At 46.0% G+C, this 22,481-nt stretch overlaps 1 protein-coding gene and 1 long non-coding RNA gene across 6 annotated transcripts in view; one reads left to right on the top strand and one right to left on the bottom strand.

Annotated features, from left to right (window-relative positions):
• MAF (MAF bZIP transcription factor) overlaps positions 1-5,615 on the bottom strand; it is a 247,041-nt gene extending 241,426 nt beyond the window's left edge. The window contains exon 1 of one of the 3 annotated variants that reach the window (XM_077310538.1): positions 3,489-5,615. In XM_077310538.1, coding sequence (XP_077166653.1) covers positions 3,489-4,618 — 1,130 coding nt within the window. In that variant the 5' untranslated portion in view covers positions 4,619-5,615. The remainder of the gene's footprint in view (positions 1-3,488) is intronic. The other 2 variants (XM_077310540.1, XM_077310539.1) reach the window with 2 other exon arrangements.
• Positions 5,616-6,054: 439 nt separating this feature from the next.
• LOC143823851 (uncharacterized) overlaps positions 6,055-22,481 on the top strand; it is a 51,844-nt gene continuing 35,417 nt past the window's right edge. For 2 of the 3 annotated variants that reach the window (XR_013226599.1, XR_013226598.1), the window contains exons 1-2: positions 6,055-6,170; positions 13,313-13,418. This is a non-coding gene — a long non-coding RNA (uncharacterized LOC143823851). The remainder of the gene's footprint in view (positions 6,171-13,312; positions 13,419-22,481) is intronic. The other variant, XR_013226600.1, reaches the window with a different exon arrangement.

The following is a 22,481-nucleotide window of genomic DNA, read 5'->3' as shown; positions in this document are numbered from 1 at the left end:
TTCCCCTCCTTATTCCCTTCAGTGCCCCCTCCCCAACACTCCAGCTGTACCCGGTTACTAGAAAGATGACTCCATTGGCCCAGCTGCAGGGGGGGGTGGGGATGGGATCACCCAGTTTATGCCACAGCCAGCTTGCAGGAATAGCACTGGGCAGACCTTATGGTGAGAAAGAATTTTGGAGAGGGGCACAGGCCATTTCTCCAGGAAAGCTTTGCTCTTTCTTGCTCACCCCTCAAAAATCAAGAATTGTAGCCTGGAGGTTTTCTTTCAGAAGATGTTGTCCAAGTCTTTAGATTCCTGTCTCCTCTCTTGTGAAGGAATTTTGGATAGCAAAATAAAATGTTGCCATTTCTTTCTTAAAGGGTGACTTTTCTGAATAGGAGTGAAAAATAATTTACCAGCTGCATTCCGAAGGACATCAGAAGGCTGAGCTACTCCCATGGAACTATTGACATTCTTCTGGAAGGGCTGCTGCTGCTGCTGCCACAGTACAAGCTGCTTTTGAAAGGTCTCCCCATTTCAACAGCAGCTGGTCATGTGCCCTGGGATGTCACTGCCCGAGGAACAGAAGGCTAAAGCATCCCTCTGCACCCTTGGCAGAAGTTCATTTTCACAGTTCTTTAAAACTTCAGCATCCCTGTAAAGCCTCTTGTCATGGCAAGGAGGGTATTCACCTGATGGAGGACCATCTCTTACAACACACTGGCGTGTTCTGCCCAGTTATGCAAAGTTTAATTCTGCCATAAAGCAATCTGACCGTGGGGTCATACCATGTCACAGAGTTTTAAAAGCCAATCTTGTCTTTGAGGTCAGCTGCCTCAAAATTCATGGGCGGCAGATGACTCACAAGTAGTCGTAAGGCCTTTCCAAACAATTTGGAAACTCAAAAAAAGTTATGCCGAAAGGTGAAAGCCCAGTACTTTTCAGCTATCTGAGAGAAAAATAAGGGTGGAAAGGTGGAGAACAATTTCCCACCCTGCATAGCCTGTCACTCCTACCTTTATCCACACGGATACCGTGTTATTATACCACCCACCTTTCAATGCCCATCTAGATGCTAATCTGGAATAAGTTTGTTCAACTTCTTTTGTCAACTACAAACTAAGAAAACAGTACAGAATCAAAAAATGCAGTTTATTATAGTAGATTATTCTTTCTTTTTGATATAACCATAGAGTTTGGAGGGGGGGTGAAAGGAAAACACATAGGGAACATCACATGTCGTTAGTAACTTAAGATATAAAACAAATTTTGCACAGCAAAATATGTAAAGGGGGGGGAAAGTAACTGACAAGATTTTTTTAATATTTATTGTGGCAAGATTTTACTTTCCATTTTTTTTTAAAAGACAGGATTATCAGTCCCTGGAAAAAAAAAGTTTACTGATTTAATGCCTTTAAACCCTTTGTGAATTTGTGAAGTTACAGAAAATCCAGTTCTGCACCACAATAACAACTGTAAAAAAATCTGCATCATTTTTTTAAAAAACCGAGCAGTAATGCCACCTTTTGTAACTGCATAATAGTAATGGCATCTGAGTCCGGCTTGTAATGGTTTATCTTTTTTTTTATGCTTTCAGGTTATATCATAGTGCAATTCAGTCCCAAATATTTCACTTTCCAAAAAAAAAAAAAAACACCACCCAAACCCAACCATACATTTTGAACACAAAATACCCCTATTAGTATAAACAAGGGGGCCTCCCCCTTTTTTAATACTTTGGTTTCCAAATACAGTCAGTGGTATAGCAAGGACTACATATAACCCAACTTATTTTAAAGTTGTAATCACATGCTGCATTTAAGCTACTTAAGAAAAAGACTGTCCCATTGTAAATTCTACCCCCTTTTAGCATCACAACAGTGAACAATTTAGTGCATAATTTTCTTTTCTTTTTTAAAAAAAAGACCTACAGCTAAACAGACCTAACTCTTCTGAATTTATCTATAACATTCCTTTATCTGTAGCATACATTTGAACTGGGCTAACAGACAATAAAAGCTAGAATTAAATTATATTATAGGAACCCATAAGCTTTCCACACTAGACAATGACCAAATGCAAAAGGAAAACTTTAAAAAGGAGAAACAGAAATGAGGCTGATCATTCCAAAATGAAATTTAGACTGCTTTAAGCGCAACAGCATGTTGTTCAAATCCCACAAATTAGAAGGCAATTTTTTAAACCACATTTTAAAAAAAAATGTCTTTCCAAAGTTCATTTTTCACTCATTAAGTTGATCACAATAGGTTCTGGCTTCTTTTTTTCTGGATTTTTCTGTTTTGTTTTGTTTTTTTAAAAAAAGATGGGTGTTTCAGTGCATTAAAAAGAAATCTGAAGTTTGTAGCAACTCAAAGCAGTTCCCAGAGCAGATGCACACTTGGATGGGGAGGAAGAGGAAGAAGACCAAAAACAAAATAATGGAGGTTGGCACTTTTTTGATTGCAGTTCAAAAAAGTGGTGAGGCGATATTAACTAAAGAGGATGTATGTCATGCCATCAGAGTCTTCAAAGTCCGTATCCAAGCAAAAAGAAAAAAAATATACCATACATGTCCAGCATGCAAGGTGCTTTTTAATCAATATAACGTCTCTCTCTCTCTCTTTCTCCCCCCCCCCATAGTCTTTTGAAACAGTTCTATAGTTAATTGATGCTAAGACCAAATAGCAAGCATAATGCATGAGATGAGGATGGGATTCTTATGGCAGGCAAAAAAGAAAGAAAAGTTTCACGGTTTGGCAGCTTAAAAGCCAAAAGTCACATCATGAGCACACGGGGAGGCTGGATGTAGGCTTCTTTTGGCAGGTTGCTCTAGATATATGCTCTAGGTTTAACACAACAGCAGATGGAACTCAAGAGAGCTGAGGTTTAAAACTTGTATAACTTTTTTTTGATTCTTTGTGTCTTTATCATTTTTTGCAAAGTCCAAAACCCACATGAAGGTGGCAGAGAAACAGGACTGGATGGGAGGGGGGGGACACCGCAAACTCAAAAAAAAAAAAAAGGGGGGGGGGCACTTCATCAACTTTTTTTTTTTTTTTGGCTTTTTAATGTGGATAGTAGATTTCAAAGGTGAGCTTCATATGAAGAACTGAGTCCAGGGTGGGAAACTGAATTGCGTCTCTTTAAAAGGACACAAAGTTCAAAGCCCCCTCCCCATGCACACACAAAAGAAAGAAACTGAGCAGGTTGGCTGTGGCCAAGTCCACCTTTAAAAAAAAAGCACACACACAGGACCCAAGCCTCCAATTTGAGGTCTCGTTTTAAAAATCACGACAAAAATGAGGATGGCCCAAGTTGAATGGCTGGCTTCGCAGCGAACCCGCCCCCCCCCTTCCCCAAAGTAACTCGCGGGGAGAACTTTTGTGCGCGCGTGTCGTGAGCATGGGTGAGGCTGTCATTTTGGTGCTTGTGTGTATAGCAGGGGGTGGGTGGGTGGGAGAGAGTTTCAAGGGGGGGGGAGTCAGGGGGGGGGGTCCGCAACTCACATGAAAAACTCTGGAGAGGAGGGGTTGTCGCTGCTCGAGCCGTTTTCTCTGAAGCCATTGCTGACCAACTTCTCGTATTTCTCTTTGTAGGCGTCCCTCTCCCGGACCAGCCTGGAGATTTCTTGCTTGAGGTGCTCGACCTGCTGCAGGAGCTGGTTCTTCTCGGACTCCAAGACGTGCCTCTGCTGCACCCGCTTGAAGCGGCAGGACTGGGCGTAGCCGCGGTTCTTGAGGGTCCGCCGCTTCTGCTTCAGCCGGATGACCTCTTCCTTGCTGACGCCGCGCAGCTGCCGGTTGAGCTCCCTCACCGACATGGTCACCAGCTGCTCGTCCGAGAAGCGGTCGTCGAAGTGCAAGCCGTGGTGCGCGTGGTGGAGACCGCCGCCGCCGCCGCCGCCGCCGCCGCTGGTGCTGCTACTGCTGCTGCTGCTGCTGCTACTGCTGCTGCTGGCCGAGGACTGCACGCTGCCCGGCGGCTGCGGCTGTGGCGGCGGCGGCTGCTGCTGTTGCTGCGGGTGCGGGTGGTGGTGCGGCTGGTGGCCGGCCGCGTGGTGGTGGTGGTGGTGGTGGTGGTAATGGGGCGCGCCTGCCCCGCCACCGCCGCTCTGCTGCGCCGCCGCCGCCGCGATCACGGCCGACACGACGGCGGCCGCCGAGCCCATCTCGTCGGGGCCCATGGAGCCGGCCGGGCCGGCGGCGGCGGCGGCGGCCAGCTGCTGGCCGCGGGCATAGCCCTCGAAGCCGGCGGCGCTCTGGAGCTGGTGGTGGCTGCTGTTGATGAGCGCTTCCACGGCGTCCTCCGGGCTGAAGCCCAGCGCCTCCGGGTTGAGCTGCTGCGGGTAGCCGGTCATCCAGTAGTAGTCTTCCAAGTGGCTCTTCTGGTCGCTGCCCGAGCCCGGGCTGGGCGCCGAGAAGCTGGGCGAGGGGGGCACCGAGCTGCAGGGCGTGCTCATCGGGGTGGACGAGAGCGAGCCCCCGGCGATCAAGCGGCCGCACTGGCTGATGATGCGGTCCGTCTCCACCGGCTCCTTTTTCACTTCGAACTTCATCAGATCGAAGTCATTAACATATTCCATGGCCAAGGGACTGGTGGGCAGGTCGGAGCTGTTCATTGCCAGGTCGGATGCCATCCTCTTGCTGGGGCCGCCGCCGCCGCCGCCGCCGCCGCCGACAGCCCTCCAGAAAGGGGGCACTCCGCCGGGCGCGAGCGGGCTGCTCTGGCTGGCGAGCGGGTGAGCCAGTTTGCTGCTGGGCGAGAGGCGGCGGGGCACGGGCTGCTCTTCGGCGGCGGCGGCGAGTGGTGCTGCTGCTGCTGCTGCGGGTGCTCCTGCTGCTACGGCGCAGCTCTCTCGCTCGCCCTCTCTCTCCTCCAGCCCCTTTGCAAGCTCCGCTCCAATGTGCCGAAAGAAAAAGCCGGAGCCTCCCGCCCCCCTTTGCAAAGAGCGGCTCGGGGGCTCGTCCGTGCACCGCAGGCGGCTGCTTCTCCCGGTCTATTTATTTGCCTTTAGCATCTGGGCTGGATGCCTCTTTTTCTTTCTCTCTCTCTCTTGCGCGCGCTCTCTCGTAACTCCCTCCCCCTTTCTCGCTCGCTTCCCTTCTGCAGCTTGCAAAAAAAAGAAAGCAAGCAAGCTCGCTGCAATTGGAAGTGTGAGTTCGTTGCAAGAGGAGGATGGTTTTAAAAATAATTGTTGGAGTTTTTTTTTTTTGGTTGATGCTCTTGTTTAACACTTCATGGTGTTTCTGTCCCACTGGTCTGTCTGTCCTTTTTTTTTTTTTTTTTTTGCTTTGCTTTGCTTTTCTTTTCACGCAAAGTGCCCAAGCGAGGAGAGAGAGAGGTTCACCATCTGGGAAGGAGAATCCCCCGAAAACTGGAGATCAGCAATCTTTCTTTAAAAGAAAAAAAAAAAGAAGATTAAAAGACTTGCAGACAACACCACCAACAACGAAATCCTCGGGTCAACGCGATGACCCAAAACAATGTCAATTTTTGGGTGGAAACAAACAACATCAACAACAAAAAAAGTCAAAGCGACTCAAACGTCCCAAGCGCCGGCCACGAGATGAAAAAATATTTTAAAGAGCTCGTCCAGGAGAGTTTAAAAGCATGGCTGAGTTTTATAGCGCCGTTGACGTCAAATGGGAAATTGACTCGCCTTCCCGGCCAATCGGCGGCCGCGAACCCGGCTCTGATTAGCATAATAGTATAGAAACAAGGAAACTTTTCGGCGCTGTCAATCAGGACGGCAATCAGCTGACTGTCAGCTGGGAGGAGAATTTTTAACTCCTTCGCGGCCGAAGCGGCACGGATGGGATTCACCTCCGAAGGGGAGTCACGGGAGGGGGGGGGGGAACCCCATTGAGTTTCTACGGGAGATTGACTGTAAAGCGTCCAGGAAACCCAGGGGCTCGCGGCTGGAAGCAGATGGGGGCTTCCCTGAGGCAAGCGCCGCTCCTTGTGCTTGCGCACCTCGAGGCTGGCTAACTTTGCGCGGTGGGGATGGGGATGGGGGGGTCTTGCGCTTGCAGTTGCACTTGGGTTGCTTTTCGCTTTCTCCTCGCCTTTCTTCCGCTGCTCCTGCTGGCGCGCGCTTGGCACTGCACACTTTTGTCCCACGGCTGCGGAGAACTGGCGTTCCAGACGCCGGGTAGCTGGCCGGGGAAGACCCGCTCCGCTCACTCAAGGTAGAACGCCAAGAGAGCTGGCGCCCGGCTCTGCTGGACGGCGCGGAGGGTCTGGATGGGTCGTGGGAACGCGCGCGTGGCGGCGGGGGGGGGAGGGAGGGAGGATGGGAGGGGGAGATCGGAATCGAAATCCCAATCGCAGCGCCCTTTGGCAGAGGCTGGGGTCGGGGAAGAGTTAATCCGGACCGGCGGTGATGTCCCCCGAGGAGGAGCCAGCCCGAGCCCTCCCTGCCTGTCTCCCTCCGTCCCTGCCGGCTTGCAAAGCTCAGTGGGGCTTCGCTGCGGGGGCGCCGACCGAGTTGGTGGGGATTTGTCCCGCGCCGGGCTCCGCGCGCCTCCCTGCCCGAGCCGCTTTCCCTGTCCGGCTCTCCCGGCCCGTCCGCCCTGATCAATGCACCCGCTCGAGGTCAAAATGCTGGGAACCGTGTCTCCTCGCCGCTCCCCATGGAGGGAGGGAGGGATGGATTGGTGAACGGACAAACTTTGTTGGGCTGAAAGGTGCCCCTAAAGCTGTTCTGCCCTCGCCCTGTATTTTTTGCATTCAAAAAGTTTTGCATAGACCTCCGAGACGTTTTCCAAAGTTTTACAATTCTACGCGAGAGGCATTTCCTGGACCGATGGAGGAAACGCGGATATATATTTTTTTAATTTTTAAGACCGGTTTAAGAGAGTGGATCGTCGCAGCCTCGGTAGCCGGATCTTCCCCGAGAGATGGGGGCGGTTTGAGCCATTAAATAAAAAAACAGACTCCGCATGTATTTCTCCCCCACCCCCCTCCTGCAATTTTATTAGGCAAGATTGGGATGGGGGGCTTTTAACCCACTCAAAACCAGAACGGAGTGAAGGCAACGATCTAGCCTCGGTGCGTTCAGTTTAAACCTCGACGGCGCCACCTTTCGGCACAGGTCTGCCTCGCCTTTGAATCGCTTCCAAATTTCTCATTGAAGGCGTGGGGGGGCGTGGGGGGGCTATAAAAGTGTAAGTATGACAGGACGGCTTGAAATTAACTCCTTAAAGCCGGAGGGATTCCTCCGGGGTTTTGCAAACCTTTCTCTAACTGACTGGATGCCGTTTTCAAATCCTATTTTTACCCATCATAAATTTACCCAGCAGTAGACTTTGAGAAAGAAGACTTTAGACTGATCTGGCTCAGTGAAGCCCCTCCCTCTTTTTGATAAGTGTGTTAAGACCAAACTCTTCAAAATTGGCAGCCTTGACTTTCTTTTTCACTCCCTGACTTTATGGCACTGTCAACAGAATTAAAGTTACTTGTAATTTGGTGATAAATAAGATCCCTTAAGATGAAGTACAGCGCTCTAAAGTTGTTTATCTGAAAAGTAATTCTCAGAAACCTGACAGCTGACACTTAGTCATATATTAAACCAGGCTTTTGAACATTGCACTTTGGTGCATGGATTCTGCCTGCTTTCAGCATTTCCGCTCGGAAAATCTGAGCCTCACTACTTATGGAGTTTGTTTGGTGAGCCCGTCTCACTGGTCTCTGAAGCCATCTTTTCCAGTAGCTACCAAATGTCAGTTTATTATTAAAGAATAGTTTGTTTGGGTACCCCAAGGTTTCTCAGCTTTTATGGCTGCGATCCGTACGATGCAGTTTGAGATCAAGCGCCTCGAGAGGGTGTCTTGGCTCACATGTTGGCACAGAAAACTTAGACGGAGTTGCCACTGTAGGTTGGCCAAAATTGCTTGGTTGGCATAATGTAAAAATACAGCTCTCCCTGGCAACATTTCAGAAATTGGACTCATGAGTTAAGTAAACGTGACGTCTCGGTTTGATTTCCCAGTCTGAGAATCGTCAACAAGGACAACAGCCCCCCCCCCCATGTGCTTTTTCTCCATAAATCTCATCATGACAGGCTAAATTCCTTCAATTTGGTTTCTTCTGCAGTAAGATAAATGTGGTGTGATAGATCATTTTTCGCCTTCTGGCTGCTATGAATCACAAACACGTGTTAATACTTTAAACTGCATGGGGGGAGTTACTGCTTTTCTGGAGTTACACTTTTACACTTGTAGCAGTTGAGTCCAATTAGAAACACCGTCCCATAAAACAGTTCCTTCGGGCAGAGGTGTTTTCAATTAGTTTTCTGTCCCTAAATTACTATATATCCCCCCTGCCCACCTGCAAAATATCAAGTGAGTGCAGAATTATGCTCATTGGACCAGTCAAGGTGACAGGGACAGTCAAGTGTAGTGCACGGGGGGGGGGGGTGGATAAGAATGACAGTGCTCGTTTTCCAAAATAACCTCCTGAAGAAACATGACCACCTTCGTCCTTTCCACAACACAAAATTCTCATTTTGGCAGCATTTTGCTGTATTACTGAGATTCCCACAATGGATGTCTAAACATTTACAGTTCTCCATTAAGACTGCCTCTTCTGCAACAATTGCAGACTCTTCTTTCAATTAGAGCCATTCAGCTCTCTGTCTTTTTTGCAGCAATGACAGGCCAAATCCCCTCCCTGGGCCTGCTCTCCCTCTCCCTCCCCCCCCTCTCTTTTAGTTTCTTTGCTTTCGAGCCTGCTTATTAATCGACAATCTATAGGGCCCCTGCTTTAATAGTCTTTCTGCTGTTCAAGGACCTCTCCTGAAGAATGCACAGTTGGGGGCATCTGGTCGTCAAAGACCACTTTCAAAGGAACAGCACTGAGCTTTCCAGACGCGGAGAGTCTCTTCCGTGGCAGGCCGAGGCATTGCCAGTTCGGCAGACTGTGCAATGTGCCACGCACTGCACACAGCACTCCGACGTAGCGCCACGCACCGCTGTTGCACAGTCCTTGGTGCCTGCCCAAGTATAATGCGGAGACTGCCGTAGCTGAGCAATCAGGCCAGAGAAGATTTGGAAAAGTCAGGCGAGACACACACCTCTTGTGAGTTATATCGACTTTGAGCGTCATTTGTTATAATTTAAGCAAACTCATCTGTCAAGGCCAACACATTAAGTACAGTTATGACTCCCTTTGTTTATCCAGGGCCTTATTTTATGGCGCAGAACCGAATCGTGCCCACTGAAATTAAGTCTGAAAAGCGACCCAATTGATTTCGCCAAGACTTCCACAGGGGGGGCCATGCAGCTCAGGCATCCCCTGCTTTTAGGCACACAGCTAGATAAATCCTTTTAACAGCGCTTCAGATCCCTTAACAGGGCAAGCAAATAACAAATCACTGTTAGCAGATTTATGGGAAAGAAATAATAGAATCAGACAAGATAATCTGATAGGGGTAAAATTGCTGAGGAAACAAGACCTCCTCCACATCTGTGGCTATGAAAACAGCATCCCGATAACTAGAAGCCATTACAAATAGGTGAATTATGAGGGGAAATAATCGTCCTCGTAATTCAGTATTTATTAATCCTTTTCTCTTTAAGCAATTTGCAGGTGCCTGAGAAAATCCACCTCAAAGATCTATTCATCCACATATATGTAGATTGTGGGTTTTTTCCCCCCCCTCACTGGGTGTAATTTACTATTTGCATTACCTGTGTTTTATTTCATAATTGAGCATTTTGCATTCAAATTTATGTAATGCATTCGGCACGCCAACACATTTCTGCCCGATTAGCATAAATAGTCACTTCATGAATTACTAACAAAGTTGATCTGAAAAATATCGGCGTATTATTTTATTAAGTGGAACACAAACATATGTTCAATAAATTTTCGTTTGCTGGTGGCAGGCAGGAAGGCACTGCAATCCCTGGCTGTGATGCGGCGTGGAGGAAGGGAAAGAATAAGCTGAGTTAATTTATATGGATGAAATTAATTTGCCCTGCCAACCTTTCTGTTTATCTTTAATAAAGAAGAATGCCCAGGACTATTGCAATGCCAAGAATCACACGGCAAAAAGAGACAATAACTACAGCTTCCTAATTTCTGATATGAGTTTACATGATCCAGAAGCACAGTGTGGATTTTTTATTCTGATTTTGTGGTAAATTGGAAGTTTTGGTCCAACCCTGGCAGATTATATCACAGCAGCTACAGGAAGAAATGGAGGAAATCCCTGTAGAAGCTTGTTTTACCCCTTTTCTTTTTTAATCACTGTGGCCTCAATCCAGTATGTAAAAGTACACCTTCTTAAACCTCACTGAAATCAATAAAAGTTAAATATACATAATTCTGGGCTGGATTGCATTGAAACAACCACATGGTATCCAGAGAATCAATATGATTTGAGACTTGACGAGAATTCTTATCCCTCTTGCCTTAGAACTCAACCAAGTCAGTCGTGGCAGCTGATTTTCGCTTGCAGTGACCACAAAGGTGTGTGTGCCGCCTGAATGCCACGTGCAGAACTCTGCACACACCAAATAACACGTTTTCCTTTTGTTTATCTTCATTTATATTTACATTATCTATAGTCCACCTTTCTTTCTGAGAATCAAGGTGGATTTCACAGTTGCGTTGATATGCTCCCTCTAATAAGCAATGAAATAAGAATACGTTTTCTACTCAGTAGATAGTAGGGTGAGCAGCTTTGTAACCATTATGCTTAAAAATCAGTGTGCACAGACTCCTTTTGTGTGCAACACCAGTACACTGAGACAAGCAACCTTGAGCTAGGGAAGATGTAGGACCATTTCATGCATTATTGCCCCAATACAGCAAGAAGGAGGATCAATATGCACAAGCAAACTGCATCATCATACTTTTCTTGGCCCTTATATATGGACAGATGTACTGTCTGGAGGGATTCTGGTCCAGTAGGAGAGCAGTTTCTTTGCCTGGAGAAAATACCAAGTTCAGTAACAAGCGTCTCCAGTTTTTAAAGGCTCGGGTTGTTCTGATGTCACAGTTCTCTGCCCAAGATCCTGGGAACCATGGCCAATCAGGGCAGACCATGCTATCCTCAATACCCCAATGACTTGTGAGTTACATACATATATTGGGATTGGTTGTGAGGAGACATTATATAATCGTGCACTCTTGCAATTTTTCAAAATATTGTATCATGAGATTTTGTTTACCTTTCTCTGACTTCTTCACGTATCATATGATCCTTTGATGATTCACAGAGCATGTTGTATTTGAGAACAGTTTTGTGGCGTTTGTATATTGCTATTAAAATTGTATACTTTTTCAATTTGCATAATGTTGTTTGCATTTGAGGTTTCTTTGTGGTTCGTTTATTTATTTCTAAATTTTTCCACAAGGTTCCCTGGTGTTTTTTGTTACTCCGGCTCAGTATGAAGCATCTTCTTTAAAAGGTCATGGCTCAATGGCAGTCTAGTTTGCAAACAGAAGGTCCCATGTTCAGTCTGCAGCAACTCCTGTTTTAAAAGACTCCGGTGATATGGACGACCTCTATGTGAGATCCAGGAGAGCTGCTGCCAGTTAGGCCAGACAATATTTATGCAGGATAAGTTTGGCGTAGTGGTTGGGAGTGCGGACTTCTAATCTGGCATGCCGGGTTCGATTCCCCGCTCCCCCACATGCAGCCAGCTGGGTGACCTTGGGCTCGCCATGGTACTGATAAAGCTGTTCTGACCGAGCAGTAATATCAGAGCTCTCTCAGCCTCCCCCACCTCACAGGGTGTCTGTTGTGGGGAGAGGAATGGGAAGGTGACTGTAAGCCGCTTTGAGACTCCTTCAGGTAGAGAAAAGCCGCATATAAGAACCAACTCTCTTCTTCTTCTTCTTCTTCTTCTTCTTCTTCTTCTTCTTCTTCTTCTTCTTCTTCTTCTTCTTCTTCTTCTTCTTCTTCTTCATGAGTTTTTAACTTGGATGACACTTTTATGGCCCCAAATCACTTTTCAAAGCAAGTGCTTTGAGCTGGGACTCCAAGTGACTTAGGAAATTGTTCTCCTCTCTTCCATTTCCCTAACACAATTCTGTTTGGGACAGGCCCCGTGGTAGAAGTAGGAATTCTAATCAGGTCTCCCAGAATCCTGCCCAGCACTTGATCTTCTGTGCCACACCAACTCTCATGTTTGAATGATGTCAAGAACTGCTGGAATTTGGCTCCCGATGGTCTTGGGAAACTTCTAGGTGCAAAGCAGCTCTTAGCTTAGTATGAGAGCAAAATGCATGGCGGTGTTTTTGTGGATTCTGTTGTGTAGCAAAACACAAATGTTTCAATGAGAGCCATCTCAGCCCAAGTTATTTATTTATACTCAGGTTTAGATGACTGCCCCTCCTGGCAAGGTAGCTCGAGGCGATTGACAACATAGCAATAGCTAGTTAAAAACAAATTAAAACTGTACCATTCAGTACAGCTGATATGTGCAAGCCATTGCCTTCCAAGGGTCTCTTGCTATGTTTTGGACCAGTTGTCATTTCCATGTCGGGGACAAGGGCAGGCCTGTGTAGAGCGAGTTGCAGGAATCCAGCCTGCCAGTGACCCTTACATGGATCACTGTGGCTAGGTGCTTTGGATACAGGTAGGGCACTAGTAGCTTTGCTTGGCATAGGTGGTAGAATGCCAACTTTGCTACTCTGTTGACCTGAGCCTCCATGGATAGGGAGTCATCGAAGATCACGCCGAAGTTCCTAGTGGACCGTGCAGCCATAAGCTGCACCCCATTTAAGCTGCTTATAACGAAAGGTTAAAGACCCATGGAATTTAAGCACCAGAGGAAAGTACTACCACTTCCAGAAGACATCTGCAGAATCTCACCAATCAGCAAAAGAGACCACCAGCTCATAAAGACCTTCTCAGACTCGGAGGGACTGGAGGGATCCAGCCCCCCAGCTTCTGACCCTTGCTTTCTGAATTTTGTTTGGATAGTTAGGCTTTACTTTTCTCTCCAATGAGAACCCTAAGTAACCCACTGCTTTGCTCTCTCCTCCTCCCTTGTACCATCCCAAAACAACCCAGTGATATAGGTGAGTCTAAGAGAGAGTGACCGGCCCATGGGCATCCAGAGCTTCCATGGCAGCTTGGGAATTGGAACTCAGGTCTCCCAAATCCTACTCCAGCACTCTATGCCAGGCCAGTTTATCAGAGCTGTTACAAGCACCTGAACCACCGTTCCCTGCTCAATGGGGTTTTGTGGGTTACAGGAAGGGAAGTCCTGGTTTGTGCTCACAGTTCCTCTTCTGACCAGGGACCTGTGTGCAGAACCTTCCTTTGCTGCACAGATTTTTGTCTTGAAAATCACGTTGACAAATTCATCTTCAGCAGGATCGGATGGACGCTTGAGTAGAAAAAGAGATGACTGCGATAGATAACGCGGTTCATCTTTATCTGCACCTCACCATGCAAGAGCACCTGGAGAGTCTGTCAGGTAAGTGGAGAGGTAAGGCTGCGATTTTTGCTGTTCTCTGGAATTTCCTGAGTGTATTGCAATCCATTTCTCTGGCTACACTTTTCTGACCAATTGGAGACTGGGCTTTCTTTCTTTCCTTTTCAACCTCAGAAAATCTCCCTTTTAAACCCATGCAGAGCATCAAATTGGACTCTGCTTGCTGGTAAATATTATGGCTTCCATATTCTCCTTCCTCTTGCTTTTTTTTTAACTTTGCTTTTTGGCTCCATCAAATCCATTACAAATTTTATAGAGAGAGCTTTCTCCTACAATAAATCCTTTTTTTCCTCCTCGCAGTCTTGTTTTAATGGATGCTTGATTAAAAAAAACAACAGGAGATTGGTTTCCTGTAATAATAAAGTTTATTCAGGTTGAGTATCCACTCTGTGTAAGATTTCTCATCCACAAGTTGTGTTTTATAACTTTCACTGATAAATTGCTACAACTGTGCTTTTATTTGTTTCCTATAGCGTATCATTAATGTTAAGAGGCTCGCATTCTTGGCTTTCTTGAGCAATTCGGCATCATTTCTATTTTTCGGTGTTTCAAAATAGATCAGAGCAAAAAGACTAGAGCATCAGTAACATATCTGCTTGGTGTATTTTTTTAAAAAATCCAGATAAGCAATTCTTATTCTCACTATGTTGTTGGTCATATGTTAGGAATAGTCCTAATTTAATGTGTGTGTGTGTGTGTGTGTGTGTGTGTGTGTGAATTGTATTATGATACTGGGAGTGTTTTTTATCATTCCTAAGAAGAAAACTACGGTTCTGCCCATCAGCAAATTAGAAGTGATAGAACAGAAGATGCTAGGCGGATTTTTTATAGCAAACATAATTGGTTAATTCTCATGTCGAATTTAGCATGAATTAAGCAAAAAATCAATAAATCCCCTGTTTATGTAAATCCGTTCTGGTAATGGAATAAAGAAAAGAAATACTAAACTGAAATAAAGATTGAGAACAAAAATGGACCTGTTATTTACAACTCGAATGTTTGCATGACCATATCCAGTGATTTTACAAATGGGACGTTTACTGTCGATCAAAGGGCAAAGGATCCATTCGAAATCTTTAGCACCGACACATCAAGTTCATATAAAATTCATTAGGTGGGAAAAGGAAAAGAAGGAACCTAATATGAAAAGCACAACAAGCTGTTTAGCCCAGACTGTATACGACAGTATGAAACTGCCTTCTACCAACTCAGATCCTTGGTCTACCATCTTTTACGCCAGCTTTTGAAAACTGAAACAGATTTTGATGGATTCAGGCAGAGACATCTTTTCCAGCACTTGCTGAAACTGGCTAATACCTTCTTTTGGGGAGTGGAGCATAGCTTATAAACTTTTCCATCCTATTGCAGACCACGTTGGGGGAGAGGGGGTGCCATCCCATTTGAGGGTAGGACAATAGCAAATTGGCTGCTGATGCACTTTTGTGTGTGGTGAAACCTCTTCCCCAGTGGTGCAGCAGCTGCCATCCTTAACCAACAAACCATTTTTAAAAATTCCGTTCACACCTGCAGCTGGAACTCAAGGCCCAAGCCAGGAGTCTCTCCCTCCTGCCCCCCCCCATCTCCATTGCAAAAAGCCTTTCTGATCCGCTTCCTGCCAGGAAGCTTTGCTGTCCAAACAGATGAAATCCACAGCACCGCCTGCACAATGGGTCACCGAAGTATTAGTCATGTATGAATCGTTACTTCCCCCCCCCCCCAGCACCAGCTTTTACTTCTGCCCCCAAATGTCATAGATTTGCTGAGGTAAGAAACCTCACTTTACCCACAATGCTTGGCTACTGAAGCGGCACACCGGCTTCCATTATGCCGAAGATTCCTAACGCAGAAAGAATGTGTGAGATAAAAAGCATTAAAGCAGTGGGGCCATGCTGTTTCGGGGACATTGTTTTATTTCTGCAAAGGAGGATTAACAGAGGAGTCTGGTCATTGGGGCCTCTGCCCAGCACGGGCCAAATACAGATACATCTGGAGCTTTCGTGGTTTTATTTATCAGCATTCAGGTTGCAATTACGGGGTTGGATCCAATCAGCTTTTTTTGCTGGTGGAAAAGGAAGGTTACCCACACATTGGTTACCCACACAGGCTATGATGTGAGTCATAGGACTTGCAGGCACAAAAGTCATGTGAGTTGGGATCTGTAGTAAGTAAGGGGATTGGATGAGGTTGAGGGGAAAGGTTGGGTGGGCACAATCCATGGCTTGAGCATCACGTATTTGTACTTCATTTCTTAATTGCCCTGCAAAATCAAATGTATTTTTACATTCTAGTTATCTGTTATAAATGATTAAAAGGCAGCTCCCACAGCAAGAATGAAACAATTGAGCACCAAAGGTGAGCCGGCGGCAGAGTGGCAGGGCAGCCTCCGAGGCAGCAGCTGAGGAGGAGGATGGGGAGGAGCCACGGCCCGGTACCGACTGATCTATGGACCGGTACCGGTCTCCGGACCAGGGGTTGGGGACCACTGGGCTAGGAGAAAGAGAAAACCTAACCACGTTGCCAAGCTCCCGTCCTCCAATGTCATTTTCTCCAGGCTGCCTTTCCCTAGTCTCCAGGAATTTTCCAAGCTGGAGTTGGCCTACAAGTCCTCCATCTCTATGCACTGTTATATAATCCAGGTGGTTTCTTACGAAGGTGGTAGGTTCTTCCTTTGGAAGTTTTTAAGCAGAGGCTAGAGAGCCATCTGGCAGAAATGCTGATTCTATGAATTTAGGCAGATTGTGAGTGGGTGGACAGAAGGGATTGTGTCCATGCTTGGCTCTTGTGGCCCTTTTCTGGAGGTCCCTTCCAACTCTATGATTCTATGCTTTCAGCTAGATATCAGGAAAAAAAATGTTCACAGAGTAGTTCATCAGTGGAATCTACTGCTGCCTAAGTTGGTGGTGAGCTCCTCCTCCCTGACAGTCTTCAAGCAGTGGCTGGACAGATACTTTACCTGGATGCTTTAGGCTGATCTTGCATTGAGCAGAGGGTTGGGCTAGATGGCCTGCATGGCTCCTTCCAATTCTATGATTCTAACAGGGCTTTGTTAGGTTTGCAGTGTCTCATTGCTACTCTGCCCACCTCCAGCAGCCAAAATGACTGCAGGCCTGGAAATGCTGGTGCAATGGAGAGATGGAAACAGAATCACCTTGTCTCAAATCCTTGTCAATATTTGGAGATAGCAGCACAATTGCTCTGCCTATTCAGTGTCCCTGCTTGGGAATGTTTAATGAGGGATCACTCCTAAGCAGTAGATACCATAATTAGGTTCTGCAGAACCAGTTTCCAGCATATTATGGGCATCATATCCTCTTTGGCTTTGTTTAGGTTCTTCATTATCGATTATATAGGGTAGCCATTAACTCTGGTATGGAGCCATGGCCTTTCAGCTTTTGCAGGGAGAATTCAGGGAGGAAACTGTTATTAGAGGTGGGCAAACGGAGAAGTACAATCTATATCTCTGCAACGACTGAGGAGCCAAAGTCCGAATGGCATGGCCCCCTTGACTAAGCTTGCAGCTTGGCATCTCTGTCATAAAATAAAAGCATAGGATTAGCCATTATGGCAGAAAGCACCCTCAAGTCACAGTCAGCTTGACAGAGATCCTGTAGGTGGTTTGCCGTTGCCTGCCTCTACATGGGGGCCTTGGACTTCCTTGGTAGTTTCTCATGCAAATGTTAACTAGGGCCCATTCCGCACATATTGGATAACAAGGCGCTTTCAACGTACTTTAGAAGGAGATTATCCTGTTCTGCACTGGAAAATCCAGCTGCAAAAGCACATTGAAAGTGCATTATCCAATGTGTGCGGATTGGACCCAGAGCTGGCTCTGCTTAGCTGTTGAGATTGAGATGTCTAGATCAAGGCAGCAGGGTGGTGGTCCTGATCTCCCATCCAAATACTAACAAGGACAGACTCTGCTTCTGAAATAGGAGATGGGGCTAGCCTGGCCCAGCCGGGTCAAAGTAGCTTATTGTAGCAAATTACAACCAAGGTCCAGAGACTCCTTAAAGACTAGCAACATTAATTCCAGCATGAAGCTCATTGCTTCAGATGCTGTGAAGCAGAAAATTGTCTACATTTGCATGAGGAAAATTACCAAAAAGGAAGGGGGAATGGGATGAGGTGGGGACAGTGAGAGCGTTTGTGTGAATCCCATTGTAAATCTTTTTTCAGTGCTCCGAACTGCTCTCTTTCCCCCTACCCTTCTGAACTTTTCTTCAGAGACAGCTTCATGTAGTGGTTAAGAGTGATGGCCTCTAATCTAGAAAGCTGGGTTTGATTCCCCGCTCCTCCCCATGCAGCCAGTTGGGGGACCTTGGGCAAATAACAGTTTTTTCAGCCTCACCTACCTCATAGGGTGCCTATTGTGGGGAGAAGAAGGGTAGGCCAGTTTGGTGTAGTGGTTAGGAGTGCGGACTTCTAATCTGGCATGCCGGGTTCGGCATGCAGCCAGCTGGGTGACCTTGGGCTCGCCACGGCACTGATAAAACTGTTCTGTTCTGACCGAGTAGTGATATCAGTGCTCTCTCAGCCTCACCCACCCCACAGGGTGTCTGTTGTGGGGAGAGGGATGGGAAGGCGACTGTAAGCCGCTTTGAGCCTCCTTCGGGTAGGGAAAAGCGGCATATAAGAACCAACTCTTCTTCTTCTTCTTCTTCTTCTTCTTCTTCTTCTTCTTCTTCTTCTTCTTCTTCTTCTTCTTCTTCTTCTTCTTCTTCTTCTTCTTCTTCTAGGCAATCGTGATGCGCTTTGAGATTCCTTCAGGCGGTAAAAAGCAGGGTACAAAAAAACCCGCTCTTCTTATCAAAAGGTGGGAAATTGTTTTCTCTCACAAGCATCTTTAAGGTGCCACTAGTGTAAATGAAACGACAAAATAAAAGGCCACTCGGTGACTTCTGGAGGAGACAAGGTATCTTTTCCAGGGGCCAAACACAGATTTCTGGCCTCAGCTCTTACAGCACAGTCAAAAGGCCAGCTGATGCAGTGCCTACCGGCTGGTGAGGATGGATAGTGAAAACCACATCAACACAAAATCCAGTCTTGTGTTAGGCTGGATGCTTTAAAAATGTCAGTCCCGTGCAGCAAGTCTCTGGCTGCTTTCTTAGGGTTGTGAATGGTGCTGCCTTCACAGAGGGTCTATTTTAAAAGCTGGCGTTTTGGGGACTGACTCTGCAAAAAATTCAAAGGTACACATGAAACTCACTGGACTGTAGTAACTTCTTGTAAACGTGTACTAAAATAGCCAGTTTGCTCTAATGCAGGGGTAGTCAACCTGTGGTCCTCCAGATGTCCATGGACTACATTTTCCATGAGCCCCTGCCAGCGTTTGCTGGCAGGGGCTCATAGGAATTGTAGTCCATGGACATCTGGAAAACCACAGGTTGACTACCCCTGCTCTAATGAGTGGAGAGGAAAACTAGGCTCTGGGAGACCCAGGTTCAAATCCCCACTCTGCCAACAGGGTGGTTGGGAAGATAAAATGGAGGAGAGGTGACTGGGGAGGAAGGCGGGGTATAAATGACACAAATAAAGAAAGGGGGAGGGGAATAGCCTCTTTAAAAATCTGGCTTTACATCCAAAAGGTCTGTATGGCTCCCCCAAATGACTGTATGACAACCTCTCCATTAGGATCTGTTTGTTCATATCCACCAGGCATCTGGTTGAAGCTCAGAAAGATCTGGAGCCCTTCCTCCGATGTTCCAGTATAGGACACCCTCTCTGAATATATGGAAGACAGGAAATAGGCTTATCTAGGGAAGGAAATAAATGGTGATTGTTTATTTATTACTGTTATTTATGTCCGTCCGTCCGTCCATCCATCCATCCATCTCTCTGATTTGTATTCTGTCTTATCTTTGGGAACTTAGTATGGTTTTAAAATGTTGTTAATCTCCCTGAGCCAACCTGGATGGGGCGCTGTATAAATAAAATATGTATTTATTTATTACTTCTGTTTGAAGCAAACAGTAACAGCTTTTTAAACGAGGGTCCATTAAGTTTGATAGCAGTTTTGGCTTGACTGGCAAAGGTATTGCCAGGGCTTAGCTCCTGACGGATCACTCTGATAGCTGCCTCTCTACCCATTCATGAGGGAAATAAACAGCTTTGCTTGTTTTCCTTCTGCTAGCCCTGACAAGTTGAACTTTACATCCAGCAGTTGTCCTGGGTTTGATCCTGAGGTCAGAAGTACAAGCCTTTAAATGGCCAGGGTGGCTTTTTTCTGCTGCAAGAGGAATGATTCACAGGCCTTTATCTCTTCTATCACCTGTTTGGGAAACAATGGAACAATTCGGAGAGAATCCTCTCTGTGGAATTCTGACGGCAGGTGGCAGGTTTAGAGACAATTCTTCCCCCCAGATGTAAGAATCCTGTCACCATTTTCAGGATCAAATCAACTAGGTTTGCTTATTGTATGAGGAAACATATGCATTCTCTCTCTCTCTCTCTCTCTCTCTCTCTCTCTCTCTCTCTCTCTCTCTCTCTCTCTCTGTATATATATATATATATATATATATAAATAAAACCAGGCAGCAGTTAGGTCTTCTGACAACATCAGACCATTTTACTCACTGGGGGAGCTCTTCTATGAAGTCTGCAATATTTTAGATGCGACTGGGAGTTGATCTACACAACCGTCTCAAGTCACAGGAACTGTGGAGAAAACTGGAATGATTTTGAGCTGCTTCAGCCTAGACCAAATGGGCAGTAATAAAGGGCTTCAGTAGGATTTCTCTCCCATTGTACGGCTTTACATTGAATGCAGCATGCCCTGTCCACAATGCTGACGTGTTCATTTCCTCATTTATTTACTTCATTCTACCTTACCTTTCACTTCAATGGGGATCCAAAGTGGGCTGAGGTTTGCCTGTCCTTGAACCCTGCCCCTGCCTGGTGGAATGGGCCCCCCGGGAGAGCTTAGGGCCCTGCCCAAACCTCTTCTACCAGGCATTTGGTTGAGGTCAGGATGTGGAAGATTATGCACTATCTCACCTATGCTCTCTACACCTGGCTGCCACTAGCTGAGGCCAAGAACTGCACAAAGGTATGACATCACCGCAATGACATCACTACACATAGTAAATCTTATGATGTGGTAAAAATGATGCCATTGCCTAAGGCAGACCTGCCTCCCCTGGATGGAAACAAAAGAAAGAAATCAAAATTTGGGAGAAATGAGATCAGCCCAGTTTACCACCTAAAAGTTTTAAAGTTTTTTCACGCTTAATCTCTGTATTCTGCTTAGTGACTGTATAAATAAACCTGACTTGACTTGATCAGCCCAATACACACATGGTAAGACAATCATATCATGTTGATAAGCTTGACATAATATTAGCAAAGAAGCCATTTGATTTTAAAGCAATGGATAAAGCATTTTGTGTTGATCAAGAACACGCCACATCTTTTCAGCAGTGAGCAAAAGTTTGGAGGATAAAACCAACAATATGTGCATTAATTGCAGAGAGATATCTTTCGACAAGCCCTCTTATGGTGCTTTTAAGGCCTGACATATGATATTGGGTGGGGTCTCTCTCCTTTGTTGACACCAGCTGAAATGCTAACAGCTGACTTAATAGGGTCAGAGACATGGTGTGGACAACCAGAGATTTTCTAAAGAGCAGATTTTGTTTTCATCATGTTAGGGCTCCCCCATCCCCCCCCCCCCACGAAGCACCAATAAATTTGTTTGACACACTTTAGAGTGCTGAATTAAAACATTATGCTAGCACATTTACAGTAAGTGATAAAAACACCCTGAGGGAAAAGGGGGGGAGAGTGTTTGAAGCAATTGACAGTCCTGAAATTGCTAGACATGCCTCAGTAAATCAAGCACAGCTTATACATGGAAATGATCCCCACTTAAATTGTCTGCCATTGCTTAGATATTAGAACAATTCCATTTAATTCTTTACTACTAAGAATGAGCATCTATGGTCATGTTGACCCACCCCTTCCCAAAATGGTCATTGATGGACCTAGAGGGGGTGGGAAGGACCTAGAGGGGGTGGGTGGCTATGTGCACTACTCCTGGGGTTTCTTTGAGACATGAAGAATATTTCAAGGGGCTCTCAATGTAAAAAAAGTTGAGAAAGGTTGGGCTAAAGTGATATAATCTCTATGCAACATGCAATTCCTCCTATTTTAATTGTGCTTATATGTAGAAGAAGAAGAAGACAAAGAAGAGTTAGTGCTTATATGCCTCTTTTCTCTACCTGAAGGAGTCTCAAAGCAGCTTACAATCGTCTCCCCACAACCAACATCCTGTGAGGGAGGTGAGACTGAGAAAGCCCTGATATTACTAAAGAAGAAAAAGAGTTGGTTCTTATATGCTGCTTTTCCCTAACAGAAGGAGTCTCAAAGCGGCTTCCAGTCACCTTCCCTTTCCTCTCCCCACAACAGACACCCTGTGAGGGAGGTGAGGCTGAGAGAGCCCTTGTATTCCTGCTCGGCCAGAACAGTTTTATCAGTGCTGTGGTGAGCCCAAGGTCCCCCAGCTGGCTGGGGGAGGAGCAAGGAATCAAACCCGGCTGGCCAGGTTAGAAGTCCATCCTCCTAACCACCACACCAAGATGGCTCTCATAATATGTTACAATATATACAATATATAATCTGTCTGTTCACTGTTTGGGTAGCTGATTCAAGGTAGGTAGGAAGAAAGAGTTGCCTGTGTGACATTCTTTCAGGGGCTTCATTTCTACCCCAATAATAAAAACTTCAGGACAATTTATTATGCCTTGCTCTTTTGTCTGTCTCAGAAAACTTTCTGGCATCGTATTAACACCCAGTATGAATATCACAATTAGATTTAGAAGAGAAGAAGCCAAGGGATTACTCTGCCCCCCCCCCAAGTTAGGAAAGCAGAAAATGGTTAGTCAGCGTTTTTTCAGCCCAAAAGACTTTTTATTTTTTTTTTCCATTGACAGAGTCAATAGCCAGGAAGTCAATGATTTCCAAGAATGACATGGATAACCTGTAATAGGAAAGGTAAAGGTTGACCCATTGAGATGTGCAGATAACCTATTTTGTTCATTTTTTAAAAAA

The sequence above is a fragment of the Paroedura picta genome, chromosome 14, assembly GCF_049243985.1.
Source record: "Paroedura picta isolate Pp20150507F chromosome 14, Ppicta_v3.0, whole genome shotgun sequence".
NCBI lineage: Eukaryota > Metazoa > Chordata > Lepidosauria > Squamata > Gekkonidae > Paroedura > Paroedura picta.
Note: the sequence above shows the minus strand (reverse complement) of the source record. Positions and strands in the feature narration are given on the sequence as shown.